The sequence below is a fragment of the Pseudophryne corroboree genome, chromosome 9 (genome assembly GCF_028390025.1).
Source record: "Pseudophryne corroboree isolate aPseCor3 chromosome 9, aPseCor3.hap2, whole genome shotgun sequence".
Taxonomy (NCBI): domain Eukaryota; kingdom Metazoa; phylum Chordata; class Amphibia; order Anura; family Myobatrachidae; genus Pseudophryne; species Pseudophryne corroboree.
Window position 1 is genome coordinate 110,467,501 of NC_086452.1, and position 17,180 is coordinate 110,484,680.

At 43.4% G+C, this 17,180-nt stretch overlaps 1 protein-coding gene across 2 annotated transcripts in view; it reads left to right on the forward strand.

The window, feature by feature from the left end:
• The window catches only part of NCF2 (neutrophil cytosolic factor 2), a 146,792-nt gene that overhangs the window by 45,948 nt on the left and 83,664 nt on the right, over positions 1–17,180 (forward strand). For both annotated transcript variants that reach the window (XM_063939760.1, XM_063939761.1), the window contains exons 4-6: positions 4,018–4,155; positions 5,582–5,689; positions 7,196–7,255. In XM_063939760.1, the coding sequence (XP_063795830.1) occupies positions 4,018–4,155; positions 5,582–5,689; positions 7,196–7,255 (306 nt within the window). The remainder of the gene's footprint in view (positions 1–4,017; positions 4,156–5,581; positions 5,690–7,195; positions 7,256–17,180) is intronic.

Here is a 17,180-nt window from a genome sequence, read left to right on the forward strand (position 1 = left end):
TTGTGGTCATTAGTTCCTAGATCATATCCAATTCGCCCATGAATTTGTCAACTAGTTATGCCACAGAGGCATGTAGTGCCTCATGGCTCATTGTGGTCATTAGTTCCTAGATCATCTTTAAAACATGGGGAGGTGAACCTTCAGTCCTCGAGCTGTTGTTGAACTACACATACCTGCATGCCCTGCAACTGTTTTGCTTCATTGTTGATGTAAGCATTTTGTTATATCAAAGAGTTGCCTCATGGCTTATTGAGGACATTAGTTCCTAGATATGGAAAGGCTGAATTCTTATCTATATTGGTAGAGCAGAGATAATGGCAGCTGCCATGCGCAGCCAAAAGGTACATTTTAATAATAAAGAAATTGTAAATATATATGTATACATATAGGAAACAGGCCTGAAAATGACCTTATTTTAAACATGTAATTTGTGATTTTACAGCAACAAAGCTCAAGGTATGTCAATTCAAGGATAATTAAAAATCTATGGGGTTCTGATACAGTGTATACTAAAATATTTGCAAACCCGCTGTTGTATAATATAAATTTAGAATTTTCTAAATGCTGTTTAATTCGTAATAAAATCAAAATATCTATATAGTTTTGCTATTTTTCCCGATTCTCAGGGGCAAGTAAATGTGTGTGTGTGTGTGTGTGTGTGTGTGTGTGTGTATATATATATATATATATATATATATATATATATTTATGCCCTGCAGAAGTTTTGCATCATTGTTTGTGTAAGCATCTTGGTATGTGTTCACTAAGCAGGGATAACCCTGTTCAAACCCAGTTGACCAAAAAGTTTCGCTTTACTGGTTGTGTAAGCATTTTGGTATGTATTCACTAATCAGGGATTGATCAGCCCAATTTACCAAAAGGTAAGTAACCCTCTAAATTATATGTTTTAATCGTTATAAACAGAAACTAATATTCGGCCGCCCACCAATTTGTTAACTAGTTATGCCACAGAGGCATGTAGTGCCTCATGGCTCATTGAGGTCATTAGTTCCTAGATAATGGAAAGGCAGAATTCTAATATTCACCCATCAATTTGTTAACTAAGTATGCCACAGAGCCATGTAGTGCCTCATGGCTCATTGTGGTCATTAGTTCCTAGATCATTTCCAATTCGCCTATCAATTTTTTAACTAGTTATGCCACAGAGGCATGTAGTACCTCATGGCTCATTGTGGTCATTAGTTCTTAGCTCATCGTTAAAACATGGGGAGGTGAGCCCTCAGTCCTCGAGCTGTATGAGGTCTGGACATGTCACGATGTAATATACAGTAATATATGGTGCTCAGCTATATAAACGGTTTAATACACAGTAATATGTGGTATGCTTGCAGCGTTATACACGTTGTAATACCCAGTAATATGTGGTCTGTATACAGTGCTATACACTCTGTAATACACAGTAATATATGGCATGTATGCAGCGATGTACACACTGTTTAATACACAGTAACATATGGCTTGTATGCAGCGATATAAACGGTTTAATACACAGTAATATGTGGTATGCTTGCAGCGTTATACACGTTGTAATACACTGTAATGTCTTCTGTATACAGTGCTATACACTCTGTAATGTTCTGAGGAAGCTGCCGATTTGATCTAAAGGCAGAGAAACGCGTAAACCTTTTTAAACCTTTTATTACAAGCCAGCATTTCATTTATTTCATCATACGAGGAGATGAATATGGTTTACATGTCCTGAAAGTAAACCAATATCCGAGGAGAGAGCGGCACTGGGAACAGCATTTGCCGTGCGGCTCACGTGCAGTGCGGAGCCCGACATTACAGCACAGAGGGAATGAGTTACGAGACGGCTGCAGGAGAGACGAGCGCTTGAAGCAGCGCCGGCAGCTTAGTGGGAGAGCGAGCGGCACTGGGAGCAACACTTGCCGTGCGGCTCACGTGCAGCGTGGAGCCTGACACCATAGCACAGAGGGAGCGAGTTACGAGACGGCTGCAGGAGAGACGAGCGCTTGAAGCAGCGCCGGCAGCTTAGTCCGGGAGCGGTGCACAGCCCAACATAGAAAACGAGGTGAGCACTGCATTATACATCTCGCTCCAATGGAAATACTGCTGACAAGCTCCCTCATTATCAACTAAATAACGATCTTTTTAAGAAAAAGAAAAACTGTTCCCCTCCTATGTTACAGTGATTAAGAAATTGTCATACAGTAAACTTCACTGGGCAAGCCAATATTAATTCTGGGCATTTTAAAAAACAGCTTTGAATTAAATATACCCACTTGATTTCCAGATATGTCCGCACATAAAGGAACTGCTACCAGCGGACGGGAAGAGTGATTACAATTACAAAATTGGGCACACGCATTGGTGTAACAAATCATTAGCACCTGGATACGTGTTTATTCTAAAGGACACTCTGTACCGTAGCTCTGTTATAGATTTTTAGATACAGTAATTTATCTGTTTTTAAAGTGTTTATTTTCAGGATTGTACAAATAATGAAATATTTTTGATTATACTTACCGACCGGTATTAATATAAATAATCATTTTTATTGCTTAAATAAATTAAAAATTATATACATTGTTATACTGTGTGTTTATTAACAATATTTTTATATCAGCGCCTCTATCTTTTTCCATTCGTGGAAAAAACGTTTTCAGTTTTTTTGCTATATTGTAGGAGGAGCATACCCACTACAGAGGCTGCAGATATTTAAATATCAGCTAGCGCTGGGTGATTTTCTTTAATATTTAATATGTGGTATGCTTGCAGCGTTATACACGTTATAATACCCAGTAATATGTGGTCTGTATACAGTGCTATACACTCTGTAATACACAGTAATATATGGCATGTATGCAGCGATGTACACACTGTTAATACACAGTAACATATGGCTTGTATGCAGCGATATAAACGGTTTAATACACAGTAATATGTGGTATGCTTGCAGCGTTATACACGTTGTAATACACTGTAATATGTGGTCTGTATACAGTGCTATACACTCTGTAATACACTGTAATATGTGGTCTGTATGCATCGATATAAACGGTTTAATACACAGTAATATTTGGTATTTGGTGTAAATCTTTTTTCGTTAATATACAGGTCTGGACATGTCACGCTGTAATACCGACAAGTCTGGTCATGTCTGCTTGCAATCAAAGTTCAGCGATCGGCCACAATAAAGATAAACTTTTTAGTGCTATTTAACACACAGTAACATATGTCATGTATGCAACGATATATAGGTTGTAATATACAGTTAAGCTTTTTAAATATTCTTCAATTTAAAACCAAATACGCTGTTTCTACATATGTTTGCAAAAAAATAACGTGTGAGAATGTCATTTTGAAATTTGTGCTGTCATCATTAATCATGCATGGCCATTAAAATCAATACGCTTTTTAAATCAGTACCATGTGTGATGCTTCCGTGCATCTAAGAAAATGGACACGGTCATTAAAATCAGTATGCTTTTTAAACCAGTGCCATGTGTAACATAGTATGATTTTTAAATAGTACCATATGTGTCATGCATGAAGTTTTATCTGCTGGAATGTGAAAACTAGAACACGCTGTAAAATTTTGGTTTTGTTAACAAAAGGGTACAGGCTGGTAAAGTCAAAATAGTGAATTTTTTCATCACAATCTGTTTTGTGATACAGTTTTATGTTGTATTCTGCGACTGGTGTTACGTGACACTCTTTTCAAAGCCATTATCTTTTAATACAGTTTAATATCGAACTCTATAAATTTTATATTAAATTTTATATAAAAGCGATATCAAACACTATAATTTAATATTAAAGGGGGCTTGCCCAGGAGAAAGGGGGCGTTGTACCTGTCACTTTGACAGAAAGGTGGTCTTTCTCTACTGGCTTCTTATTCAAGGCTCCAATTCCAGTACTAGCTGGCTGCCAAAAAAAAATGTGATATGTATCTGTGCGGATTTTGTATAAACAGAACTTTATCAGTTTGTCCTTACTATTCTGCTGCATTACTTTTTGTGTTAATGGTTATAGATCCTGTATAATATAGCTCTTGGAAGTGCAAAAGTGGGGAATTGGGCCAAAGCAGAAGAAAATCTTATCCTGGCCCTAAGTCAGAAGGTGGAGCCACGGCAGGGTACTAAGATAGAGAAAGCCATGCAAGAAATCCTGGTGAGTCTGTGACCTGTCCCAGCTGCAATTACTGGATGGTTTAATTCAGGGAACATACAATATTAAGAAGCGTATGCCTGGATAACAATCAAGAACAGAAAAGATCCTTTAAAATCAAGTATTAAGGGTAATTTGTAAGCGACATGGTACCATAACCAAAATTCATCCATTGTTTTTGTGAATTCTTTATGTACAAAACAAAAACGGACAGTATAAATCCCAATATATATCTCCCAGTTTAGGCAAGTCAGCCCTAATTTGAGAGGACTACCCCAACTTCCCACTGATGAGGACTTCTGCCTCAATTTCAGGACAGCTGGGAAATGTGTACTGCTGGTTAGATACCTTTTAGGCCTTTTTAGGGATTACTTGACCCAACAGAACTTGATCTACAGGCACACCCAAGGTCGACTGGGCGACAGGTGTACAGCAGAAATTCCCGGTGGGCCCCTGTACCTGTAGACCCCACCCACTCTTCTAGGGGTCATGAACTTGGGTGTTTGGTTTATTTCTATGAAACAAGCACCAACATTAATTCGCCACTGAGTCTGCATATCTCAAAATTAAGGAACTAAACATCCTTGTTGTACTTAATGTAAGTGGTGGCTGTGGAACTTATAAGTCACCCTTTCATCTGAAGGACTGGGAACTGGGTATTGGGGGTGGTTGGGGGCTGTAGGCTGAAGTTTTGCCTAGGGAGTCGAGAAACCTCTCACCAGCCCTGGGTCCGACCCATGTCCCGTTACAAGCTAAGGGGAGAACCTGATGACTGGAGATGATGTCATCTCCAAGAGCCATCAGAACAGACACTGCACACGGATGCAGTATGAAACCCTAGTATAACTCAGGTGGAAGGCTCAGTGAAAATGGGGTCTGATCTGGGTTGGAACCGTTAATTATATTGACATTTTAAATTCTGTGGGCAAAACCACCGGCAGTTGAAAAGCCGCTGTAAGTATCATCTACCCCTTGATGTTTGTAGCTTTCACAAAAGTCTTGTACAGTATGTGTGTGGCTGCTACAACGGTTTGGGGCTGGTAAACCGGCGGTGGGGATCCTGGCGGTCAGCATACCGACCATGACCGGATCCCGCTCCAACAGCTACAGTATGTGTAACATCCACTACTTTTGTACACAGCAATCTCCTAAAGAAATACAAATATTTGAAATATGCACTAGAAAGTACAATCACCCACAGAGCTGGCCTGTGCCATTACAGTTATATTATGTGTTTCATAAAAAGGCAAATAGCGAGAATTCTTTAGGCCTCTTCCAAACATTGCACTATTTATACAATTTTTAAATAAGTTGAGATTTGTTTTTCCCTTGTTTGTATATTTTTGACAGTATCGGTTATAGGCAAAGAATGAAGAATACTTAACTCACTGGAACTAAACATTTATTATTTCTTTCTGCACATCATTAGAAACAAAAGGACTTTCCACATATAGAGATGCCAAAAGGACGATTATTTCAAGCTAATGAGAGGCTTGTAGAGCAGTTGGAGAAGAAAGACTACTTGGGTAAAGCTTTGGTATGTACAACGTTATAGAGTGGTGCCTACATTCACGTGGAAATGTCTGGGAATGAACTAATGAGGTGATGGATCAGCTTCTGACATTTTTGTAGCACAGCCTGTAAAATGACCCGGTTGCTATAGGCAACTTCATTTTATTGTTCTTAGGTCGCTATTCAGAGTTGTTAGCAAACCAAAACAGTTAGCAACTGGGCAAAACAATGTGCACTGCAGGTGTGGCAGATGTAACATGTGCAGAGAGAGTTAGATATGGGTGGGTTATTTTGTTTCTGTGCAGGGTAAATACTGGCTGCTTTATTTTTACACTGCAATTTAGATTGCAGATTGAACACACCACACCCACATCTAACTCTCTCTGCACATGTTATATCTGACCCACCTGCAGTGCAACATGGTTTTGCCCGATTGCTCCAATTTTTTGTTTGATAACAACTCTAAATAACTCCTCAGTAATTTGACTAATGACATTTATTTTTTTCCAGCCAGAAAAACTAATGTTACTGAGGTTAATTCAATTAGACACGTGGGGGTCCAAGGCGATTACCCTTGTAATGGTGTAAAAACAGCACTGCAACGCAGGGCTCTGAAAAAAATCCACAAGTCCATAGGTATTGTTAGTGCGACATATAGCAGCAATGCCTTTTGTCTAACTGAATTGTCCTGTTAAGCTGGGCACACACTGAAGATAAGTCAGCCGATCGAACAGCCGATATATCGTAAAGTCGTCGGTAACGATGTTCACAGACATATCATGTCGGCTGTGCAGATATACTGTATGTTCAGATATATCAGCGTACCTAGCTGTGTCTCCCGGCAGTCAGCCGTCCACCTGTACACTTGCTGCAGGGGGCTGCTGTCACAGCTAGGTGTGCAAATTCAAATGCCCGCCTAGCTGGGTTTCCTGACCGACACGAGTGGAGCTGCTGCTCAGTCGGTACAATGACAGGTCCGCCGATGTGTCGGTTATTTGTGCAGCCATCTTAAGAGTTGTTTGTGGGATCTCAACTCTCATGCATACAGTACCTTCAATTAGTTTTTTGGTGTTAATGAAGTGTTATATTACTTTCCGTATCATGGGGGTAATTCCAAGTTGATCGCAGCAGGAATTTTTTTAGCAGTTGGGCAAAACCATGTGCACTGCAGGGGGGCAGATATAACATTTGGAGAGAGAGTTAGATTTGGGTGGGTTATTTTGTTTCTATGCAGGGTAAATACTGGCTGCTTTATTTTTACACTGCAATTTAGATTGCAGATTGAACACACCACACCCAAATCTAACTCTCTCTGCACATGTTATATCTGCCTCCCCTGCAGTGCACATGGTTTTGCCCAATTGCTAACAAACTTGAAGCTGCGATCAACTCAGAATTACCCCCCATGTTACTGATACAGAAACTTTCGTTTTTTTATGTTTTCCTATTGAAAAAAAAAAAGAAAAGCTCCACTGCCCGCACAGAATTCTGGGAGTTTTTCCATTTAATCATGTATATCGTTGCTTTGCAGGTTGTGGCTTCTGTGGTTGATAAAGACAATTTCTCTGGTTTTGCACCATTGCAGCCTCAGGTAAAGTTTAATGAGATTTCTCAGTCTAATGCATGGTCAAACCTGATTAGAAAACACCTATAAATATATTCTGAGCCTGGATTGGGGAAGGGAGAAAGGCCGGAATAGGCTGTTACTATGTCAAGGGAGGCATGTTCGTCGAGTACTGTAAAATGCCTCCCATTTGCCAGTCAGATTGGGATCATGCAGTCCCAATAGTGATGGTGGGACAGAGCTCTCAAATGGGCGCTGAACTGATGAAATCAAGACGTTTGGGAGGTATGGAACATGGCATTCGCCGATGAAAAGAGAAACTTCATTAATTAATTATCCCATTCCTGATTATTGTAATCCACCTCCATGTCTAGCTGATTGTGAGATTCCCAGGATATGAGGGTTTTTTTTTTGCAAAAACTGAACATTTCTACATACATACCCATGTGGTTAATGCAACAATATAAAAGTAATATGTAAAATGAAAAGTACTTAGCAATACAGATTCACTACTAGATGTTACATTTGTCATCTTACCTGTTTTGGAGATGTTGTGATAAGTTTGTATTTGCTAATAGTTTCCTTTTTGATGTGCATTATATTTATAGGAGTTTAGTCATCTATATAATAATTTATGGCTCTCTGTCTGTTTCCATCACACGCAGTGAGCTCCACACACGGTCCCTATGGCAGGGACAGAGATGGGACACCAGGAGATGAGAGGCAACTTATGTACTGTATAGAGGCGAGGGGCAGGGGGTGGGTGATCCAGCGTATGCTTCGTCTACAAATAATGCCATAACGCTGTGTCTTTTAGATGTGGTGACACTTATCAATAGAGAGATGTAATTGGGTAATATTTCATGCCGCCTATAGGTTTTGCAGCCAGGATACTTCCAGCAAGGGCTGTAAGCAGGTCATTAAAGGGTTGGTTGTGGATAAAGGGTTGGTTGTGGATTAGCTTCTCTGAAAATGGGGTGTGCCACCTTTTAAGGTGGTAGGGTACTGCCTCTGAGAGGGTGGGTATTATTGCCTCCAATAAAGTTGTCTACCATGGGCATGACATATACATATAAAGAGGACAGCTCCAAAACATATTTTCTCTTACGCCCTAGAGGATGCTGTGGTCCATATTAGTACCATGGGGTACAGACGGGTCCACCAGGAGCGATTGGCACTTTAAGAGTTTAATAGTGTGGGCTGGCTCCTCCCTCTATGCCCCTCCTACCAGACTCAGTGTAGAAAATGTGCCTGGAGGAGCCGGTCACAGCTAGAGGAGCTCCATAGGAGTTTTTCTAGTTTTATTGTTTTTATTAGAGTATAGGCACAGGGAGGCTGCTGGCAACAGCCTCCCTGCTTCGTGGGACTTAGGGGGGAGTAGTGTCCGCCCTGAGGGGTTTTGAGCCACTATCTCTGCTGACAGAACATTTGCTCCTGAGGGTGATGATTGTTAGCCACCCCAGGCGACCGCTCACTCCAGCAGCATGCCGCCACCCCCTAACAGAGCCAGAAGATTCTGGTGGCGAGTGAGTCACCGGCCCCCTCAGCAAGCGGGAAGCCGGTGTGAAGATGGCGGCAACAGGGTGGGAGCACAGTACTAACTGTGCTCCGGAGGCTCAGCAGTACATTGGGGGTATCCGAGTTGTTCGCTAGCTGTTTTCGCTCGTAGCAAAGCGATTATGTAAAAAAGCGGCACTTCTGCGCATACGTATGCGGCGCAGTGCTCACGCGCGACGTACTTTCACAACAGCCGATGCAGATTCACACAAGGTCTAGCGACGCTTTTCAATTGCACTGCTGGCCGCAGAGTGATTGACAGGAAGTGGGTGTTTCTGGGTGGTAACTGACCGTTTACGGGGAGTGTATGTAAAAGTACAGGCGTGTCAGACAAACGCGGGCGTGCCTGGGAAAACGCAGGCGTGTTTGTAACGTCAAAACAGGAACTAAACAGTCGGAACGTGATTGCAAGCTAGGAGTTGGTCTCAAGCTGCTCAAAAACTGCACAATTTTTTTGTAGCAGCGCTGCGATCCTTTCGTTTGCACTTTTGCTAAGCTAAGATACACTTCCAGAGGGCGGCGGCTTAGCATTTGCACGGCTGCTAAAAGCGAGCGAGCAACTCGGAATGAGGGCCATTGTGCGGCGCTGTGAGGGGCACCCTGAGCCAGCGCCTATACCCTACACTGGCACCAAGGGACCTCGGTAATGCTGCCAGCAACATACTTCAGCACAGTATAAAGATGCAAAGTGCGGGAAGCAGAGCCATGTTCAGGGGGCGGAGCTTCTCCTCAGAGCGGACCCCGCAGCGTTCAGCACCATTTTCCTGCCTGCAGAGAGATGCTGACACGGATAGCTGTCCCACCACGCAACTCCAGCTATCCTGTGCGGTACCAGGGGGTTGTAGAACAGGGGGGGGGGGGCTGTGTAGTCTATTAAGGTACTGTGTAGTCTATTAAGGTACACAGTCAGCGCTAGGTAGTTGTATTGCATCTACCTAGGGAAGCGCTGTGTGTGTGCTGGCTCCAAGCTTCTCTGTGGCATACTTGGGGGGGAAACTGTGTGACATTTTCCTGTGTGTGTGGGTGTCTGTATACTCACATTGCCATGTCTAGGGACTCTGTGTCTTATGCTGCAGAGGACAATTCCTCTCAGGAGGAATCCATTCCATGTACACAGGAATGTAATGTTTTGTCTCAGATCCCTATTACCGAGCCTGAGTGGTTGACCTCTATTAAGGGAATGATCTCTCAGATCTCTACTAGGGTAGCTCATACTGAGACTGAAATCTATGGCAGTTTGGTCAGGTTCTGTTCCTATTCCTTCAAAATCCCCTAGCATGTTCCCACAGAAACATGCACTTGCCCAGATTACAGTATGTAAGATGACACGGATACCGACTCTGATACAGCAGACTGTGATGGGGACGTGCTGAGGGGGGACGTATCCCTTACAAAGGGGGTGCAGCTCATGATTGAGGCCATTACAGATATGTTAAACATTACTGACACGCCACCTGAGCAGGTTGAGGAGGCTTACTTCACTGACAAAGCCTCGCTAACCTTCCCTGCGTCTAAAGAATTAAACGCTCTGTTTCAAAAATCTTGGGAGAACTCGGAGAAAAAAATCCAGATCCCAAAAAGGGTTCTGGTTGCTTTTCCCTTCCCTGAGGAGGATAGTAAAAATTGGGAAAACCCACCCATAGTTGACACATCTGTTTCCAGACTGTCAAAAAGGTAGTTTTACCTGTCCCTAGGTCTACCGCGTTAAAAGAACCGGCTGATCGCAAGATTGACACTACGCTCAAATCCATATACACTGCTTCAGGAGTGGCATTAAGGCCCATTATTGCCTGTGCATGGATTTCTAAAGCCATAGTAAAGTGGTCAGGCACATTACAAGAGGATTTGGATACAATGGATAGAAGTGACACTGAATTATTTTTACGTAACATACAGGATTCTGCGGGGTTCATGGTGGAATCCATGAAGGACCTGGGTACGCTGACTGCACGGGTATCTTCCATGTTGGTCTTAGCTTGCAGGGGACTCTGGCTACGCCAATGGTCTGCAGACGCGGAATCCAGGAGAAGTGTGGAGTACCTACCCTACACAGGTCAGGCTCTATTTGGGGAAGAGTTGGATGCGTGGATTTCCGCAGCAACCGCGGGTAGGTTACCTTTTCTTCCCTCTGCTACGCCTTCTACGAAGAAACCATTTTCTTCAGCAGCATCGCAGTCCTTTCGGACCACTAAGACAAAACAGTACAAGCCTCCTACCACCTTCTTTAGAGGTGGTCATGCAAAATCCAAAACGCCTGCACCCGCAGGCTCCCAGGACCAGAAACCTGCTTCTGGTTCCTCAAAATCCTCAGCATGACGGTGGGCCACTCAGCCTGGAGGACGGGCTGGTGGGTGCGAGGCTCAGACGTTTCAGCCACGTCTGGGTGTCGTCTGGCCTGGATCCTTGGGTTCAGGATGTTGTGTCCCAGGGGTACAGACAGGAATTTCAAGAACTCCTGCCTCACCGATTCTTCAAATCAGGCTTGCCAGCTTTGCTGACAGAAATAGCTATCCTACAGGAAGCCATCCAAAACTTGGAAAAGTCACAGGTCATTATCCCAGTTCCACCTCATATGCAAACCAAGGGTTATTATTCAAACCTTTTTGTGGTACCGAAACCGGATAGTTCGGGTCAGACCAATTTTGAACTTGAAATTGTTGAACCCTTATCTGAGGGTGTTCAAATTCAAAATGGAGTCTCTCAGAGCGGTAATCTCCGGTCTGAAGGAGGGAGAGTTTCTGGTATCCCTGGATATCAAGGATGCGTACCTCCACATTCTGATTTGGACGCCGCACCAGGCTTATCTCATATTTGCACTATTAGACAGCCACTATCAATTTCAGGCACTGCCATTCGGCCTCTCCACAGCACCGAGGGTATTCACCAAGGTGATGGCAGAGATGATGGTTCTCCTCCGCAGACAGGGCGTGAACATAATTCCATATCTGGACGATCTGCTGATAAAGGCATCGTCCAGGGTACGTTGTTGCAGTCCATTGCTCTCACAACTCATCTGCTCAGGAAACACGGTTGGGTCCTGAACCTTCCAAAGTCACATTTGGAGCCGACAAGGAGATTGTCTTTTCTGGGGATGATCCTCGACACGGAGGTGCAGAGGGTGTTTCTACCAGAGGAGAAAGCGTTGGTGATTCAAACAATGGTCCGGGATGTCCTGAAGCCATCCCAGGTATCGGTTCATCAGTGCATTCGCCTTCTGGGGAAGATGGTTGCCTCCTACGAGGCTCTACAGTATGGAAGATTTCATGCTCGGTCCTTCCAACTGGATCTCCTAGACAAGTGGTCGGGATCTCACCTACACATGCACAAGAGGATACGTTTGTCGCCGAAAGCAAGGATTTCACTCCTGTGGTGGCTGCAAATGCCTCACCTTCTGGAGGGCCGCAGGTTCGGGATTCAGGACTGGATCCTTCTAACCACGGAAGCAAGTCTCCAGGGTTGGGGCGCAGTCACTCAAGGGGAAACCTTCCAAGGAAGGTGGTCAAGCCTGGAATCCAAACTTCCAATAAACATTCAGGAACTAAAAGCCTTCTACAACGGTCTTCTCCAAGCGGCTCATCTTCTGCGAGATCGAGCCATTCAAGTGCAGTCAGACAATGTAACAACGGTGGCCTACATAAACCGACAGGGCGGATCAAAGAGCAGAGCTGTAATGTCAGAGGTAACAAGAGTCATCCTCTGGGCAGAAAAACATGCGTTGGCGCTGTCAGCAATCTTCATTCTGGGAGTGGACAACTGGGAAGCGGACTTCAGCAGACACGATATCTATCCAGGAGAGTGGGGCCTCCATCCAGAGGTGTTCACGGAGGTGACAAATCTTTGGGGGGTTCCTCAAATAGACATGATGGCCTCCCACCTCAACAAGAAGCTTTGAAGGTATTGTTCCAGGTTGAGAGACCCGCAAACAGTGGCGGTGGACGCTCTGGTGTCTCCATGGATGTTCCAGTCAGTGTATGTGTTTCCTCCACTTCCACTCATCCCAAGGATTCTAAAACTCATAAGGAGAACAAGAGTTCAGGCAATCCTCATTGCTCCGGACTGGCCAAGAAGGGCTTGGTACGCGGATCTACTGCTGGAAGATCCGAGGCCTCTTCCTCTTCGGGAGGACCTCTTACAACAGGGGCCGTTCGCTTATCAAGATTTTTTTTTTTATAAATCTGTTTATTTTGATTTTCATAGAATACAAGGTCAAACAGGAACAAATCGTTAGCATTCGATGAAGTAAACAATTACATCATGTAGGTAGGTACATCAAACTATATCGAGAAGAAGACATTCAATCTTATCTGAGCATGGGAACAAAAGTGATACTCCAGTGATTATATCATATCCTACAATCTTGTAGCCATTAAGGATCTTAAATACGTTAAATCTCTAACTCCAAGAACCAGTCCTTAAGCCCGAAGTATCATTAATAGGATTAGTACTCAAAGTTACAGGAGTAAAGAGATATAAAAGTGGCATCTATTCCCGTATTTCAGATATTCAATATTTGTACCATAATAACCCACATGAAAATGCTCCCTAAAACTACCCAAGAAAACATCTTTCAAAAATCTATTTGTTTTCACATGAAGATGAGAAAAAAGTACAGAAAGAGAAGAAAGAAGATGGAGTAGGGAAGTACATTAGGGTAAATGGGGGAGGAGGGTAAAGATGCTCCTGACAATAGAATCGAGGAAAAATAGCAGTGAATGTATCAATCTCCTGGCAGGGTCTAGAGGAGTTCAACCCTAGGGCTTAACAGCATTAACGGCATGGATGATCATGAGGTAGATTCTTCTAACAGTTTCTTATGTAGAAACCATTCAGTTTGTTCAAAGACCTTAAATATCTGGACCTGTGTGGACTGATCCCTTGACTCTATATAAAGACCCCACTTCTTGTAAAAAGTTTTAACCCCCACCTCTATATTGACTTGAACCGATTTCCTGTTATAGTATAGTATCTGTAAAAGTTTACCATGAACTTCCCCGAGTGTAGGGGGAGAGGATAATAACCAGTGCGATAAAATAATTTTCTTTGAGACCGTTACCAAAATGGTGAGAAATGGTATAATTCGCCGTTTCTCAGTTCCTAAATTCCATTCGGAGAAATTTGCACACAAGCAAGATAGGGGTGTTGCTGTGACATGTATATTCAAAAGCTTATTAATGTAGGCCAATAGTTTGTTCCAAAAACGTTTAATCAGACCACACTCCCAAAACATGTGATAGAAGGAGGCCGTACGTATATGACATTTGGGACATTCCCCAGTTTCCGTGGGGTGAAACTTAGCATGTTGACTCGGGGAAATATAGGCTCTCTGTAGAGTACGGAGGTGGACCTCCTGTAAGTAAGGTGAAGCCAGGGCTTTCAGGCTAGAGACATAATGATCACTGAGTGGGTGATGGCTAGTCAGGCTAGGTATATCCTTACTCCATTGGTGAAGCAGTCTATCCCATCTACTGTCCATTGTGCTAGATGTCAGAATAGAATATATTTGTCTAATGCGTGTCGGGCCTGTTCTATGTGTTTTAAGCGAAAGCTGTAGTGGGTTAGAAGACAGAGAGGCTTCATGTGGGGTAATAAACATGTGAGTAGCTAAACCTAAATAGTGTCGCGTCTGTAGATACATGAAAAAATGAGAGTGGGGTAGGTCAAATTTCTCTTGTAGCGATGAGAAGGAATACATGGAGCCTCCCGGGTCAAATACTTTGGAAGAGTTTGAGAGTCCTTTCTCTTTCCAGAGTCGGTAATTTGAGTTAAGGAGGGACGGGGGGAAAGCTGGATTACCCCATAGCGGGATGCATATAGATTTCTCAGGACTACATTTAAATTTCTTGTGTAAAGAGCGCCAGTTATAATAGACATCCCTAAAAAGGGGGTTAGCGAGGATGTGGGTCGGGATCAGTGAGGGTTGAGACAGGAGTAATGCCCCCGGGGAGTAAGGAGTGAATAGTGCCTCATCCAGAGCGGAGTCCGTATAGAGTTCCCTGTCAAACAGCCAGTCAGCAGCACATCTAAATAGAGACGCCATTGAGTAGGATGCGTAATCAGGAACACCAAATCCACCTGCGGACTTGGGTGCCATCAATTTATCCAAAGCGATGAACGCCTTCTTGCCTTTCCATAAAAACCTCGACATAATCTTCCGTAAATATTGAATATCATGCTTAGTAAGGCGGACTGGGAGCATCTGCATGAGGTAAAATATCTTTGGGAAAACTATACTTTGTAATACAGCTATTCTCCCTATCAGGGATAGAGGTAACAATTTCCAACCATCCAATAGTGCGGTGATACGTGCCAGAACAGGAGTGAAATTTTCTTCATATAGTCTGGAAAGGTTTGCTGGGATTTGAATCCCTAGGTATGTAATCTTATTGAGGGCTATTTTGAATGAGAGATTCGGAAGAAGTGTGGAAATGGTACGTGAGGAGGGGCCTAAGGGTAAAAGTTCTGATTTGGCTACATTGATCCTATACCCCGCCCTAACTCCGAATGCCTGTATCATTCCAAGGATCTCTGGAATAGAGGTCGACGGATCTGAAACAAATAATAGCATATCATCGGCAAAGAGGGCAAGACGAAGGTCAACATTTCCTACTTGAATTCCCTTAATTACACTCGATTGGCGTAAGGCAATCGCCAGGGGTTCCAGTGCTACTGCAAATAGTAAGGGTGATAATGGGCACCCCTGTCTGGTACCCTTCTGGATCTCAAAGGGAGAGGAGAGAACTCCATTACAGGATATCTGGGTTTGTGGAGCCGTGTAGAGAAGTTTTAAAAGATTTACAAAATCTGCAGGGAAGCCAAATTGTAGGAGTGTGGAAAAAAAGATGATCCCAGTCCACCATATCAAACGCTTTTTCCGCGTCGAGTGAGAGAATAACTGGGAGGGAGGAAGGGGTAGTTGAAGAGGAGGAGGAGGCGTAAATGGCAGAAAGTACTCTCCTTATATTGATCTCCGAGTGTCTGCCCCAGATGAACCCAGTTTGATCTTTATGTATGATATGAGGGAGTAATAATTTAATCCGGTTAGCTAAGATTTTAGTAAGTAGCTTGTAATCAAGATTTAAGAGTGAAATTGGGCGATATGACCCCGGTTGGGATAAGTCTCTACCAGGTTTGGGGAGGACTTTGAGGATGGCAGTGTTAAAGTGTTTGGGAAGAGTGTCAGAAGACAGAACCGCATTAAGGACCGACACCAGTGTGTCCCCTATCCGGGGTAAAAGAATTTTATAAAAATCGGCACTGAAGCCATCAGGGCCCGGTGCCTTGTCCCTGCCAAACTGTCCAATGACACTCCGGATTTCCTCTAACGAGATGGGAGCTAACAACGGTGATACCATGGAAGTATGAAGCTGGGGAACAGAAAGATTGTCCCAAAAGTCCTTGGGCCATGGCGACTGGGTGGGAGGAGTGGAAAGGGTGGAGCTTGAGGAAGAGGAATATAAATCCTTGTAAAATGATTTCATAACATCTGAAATCTCCTGATTATTCGTAGTTAAAGTGCCAGCAGGGGTATGCAAAGGATGAGTGACCATGGGAGGGCGGGAACCCATGAGGAGTGTCATCAATAACTTGCCCGTTTTATTGCCAAATTTGTAGAACCGATAGTTCACCGAGAATGAATATCTATTACCCATGGAGGACATGAATTCATCAAAGTGTGCTTTGGCTTCAATGTATATAAGGTGATTTTGAGGGGTCGGAAAAGATTTGTATTGCTGATAGGCTGTCGACAGGGGCCTCTGGAACTCTAAATATTGAGAGGCATATTTTTTATTGGTGGCTGAGACATAGGATATAATGTCCCCCCGGAGAACCGATTTTGCAGTCATCCAGAATAGAATTGGATCTTCATCCAAATGGGATGCGTTGTTAGTTTTAAAGGCCTCCCAAGAGGATTCCAATCTTTGCTGAAATTTCAGGGAGTGAGCGAGATGGGAGGGGAATCTCCATAATCTGGGAGATTGGGATATGTCTGGGAAATGAAGTGTTGCAGTAACTAGGGCATGGTCCGATAAGGAGATTGCCTCAATTTGTGAATCTGATACTATCCCATTCTCTATTACCGAATGTAAGATATAGTCTATCCTAGATAGCGTGTGGTGGGCTGCTGAGAGACACGTGTATTCCCTCTCTGTGGGGTGTAAAGCTCTCCAGATATCTACCGTCTGTAAGCTGTCAGCTAATAGAGGAACCCCAAGTTTGGGTAGCTAAAGAGGTTTTGTCGGTGTGTGGGATCGATCTAAATAGGAGGAGGAGATAAGATTCAAATCTCCACAGAGTATTAAGGGGTCTGTGAGAAGAGGGGTTAGTTTGGCGAGTAGAGATTGAAAGAAATTTTTGGAATAAATGTTGGGTGCATATACGTTACATAGTGTATAAA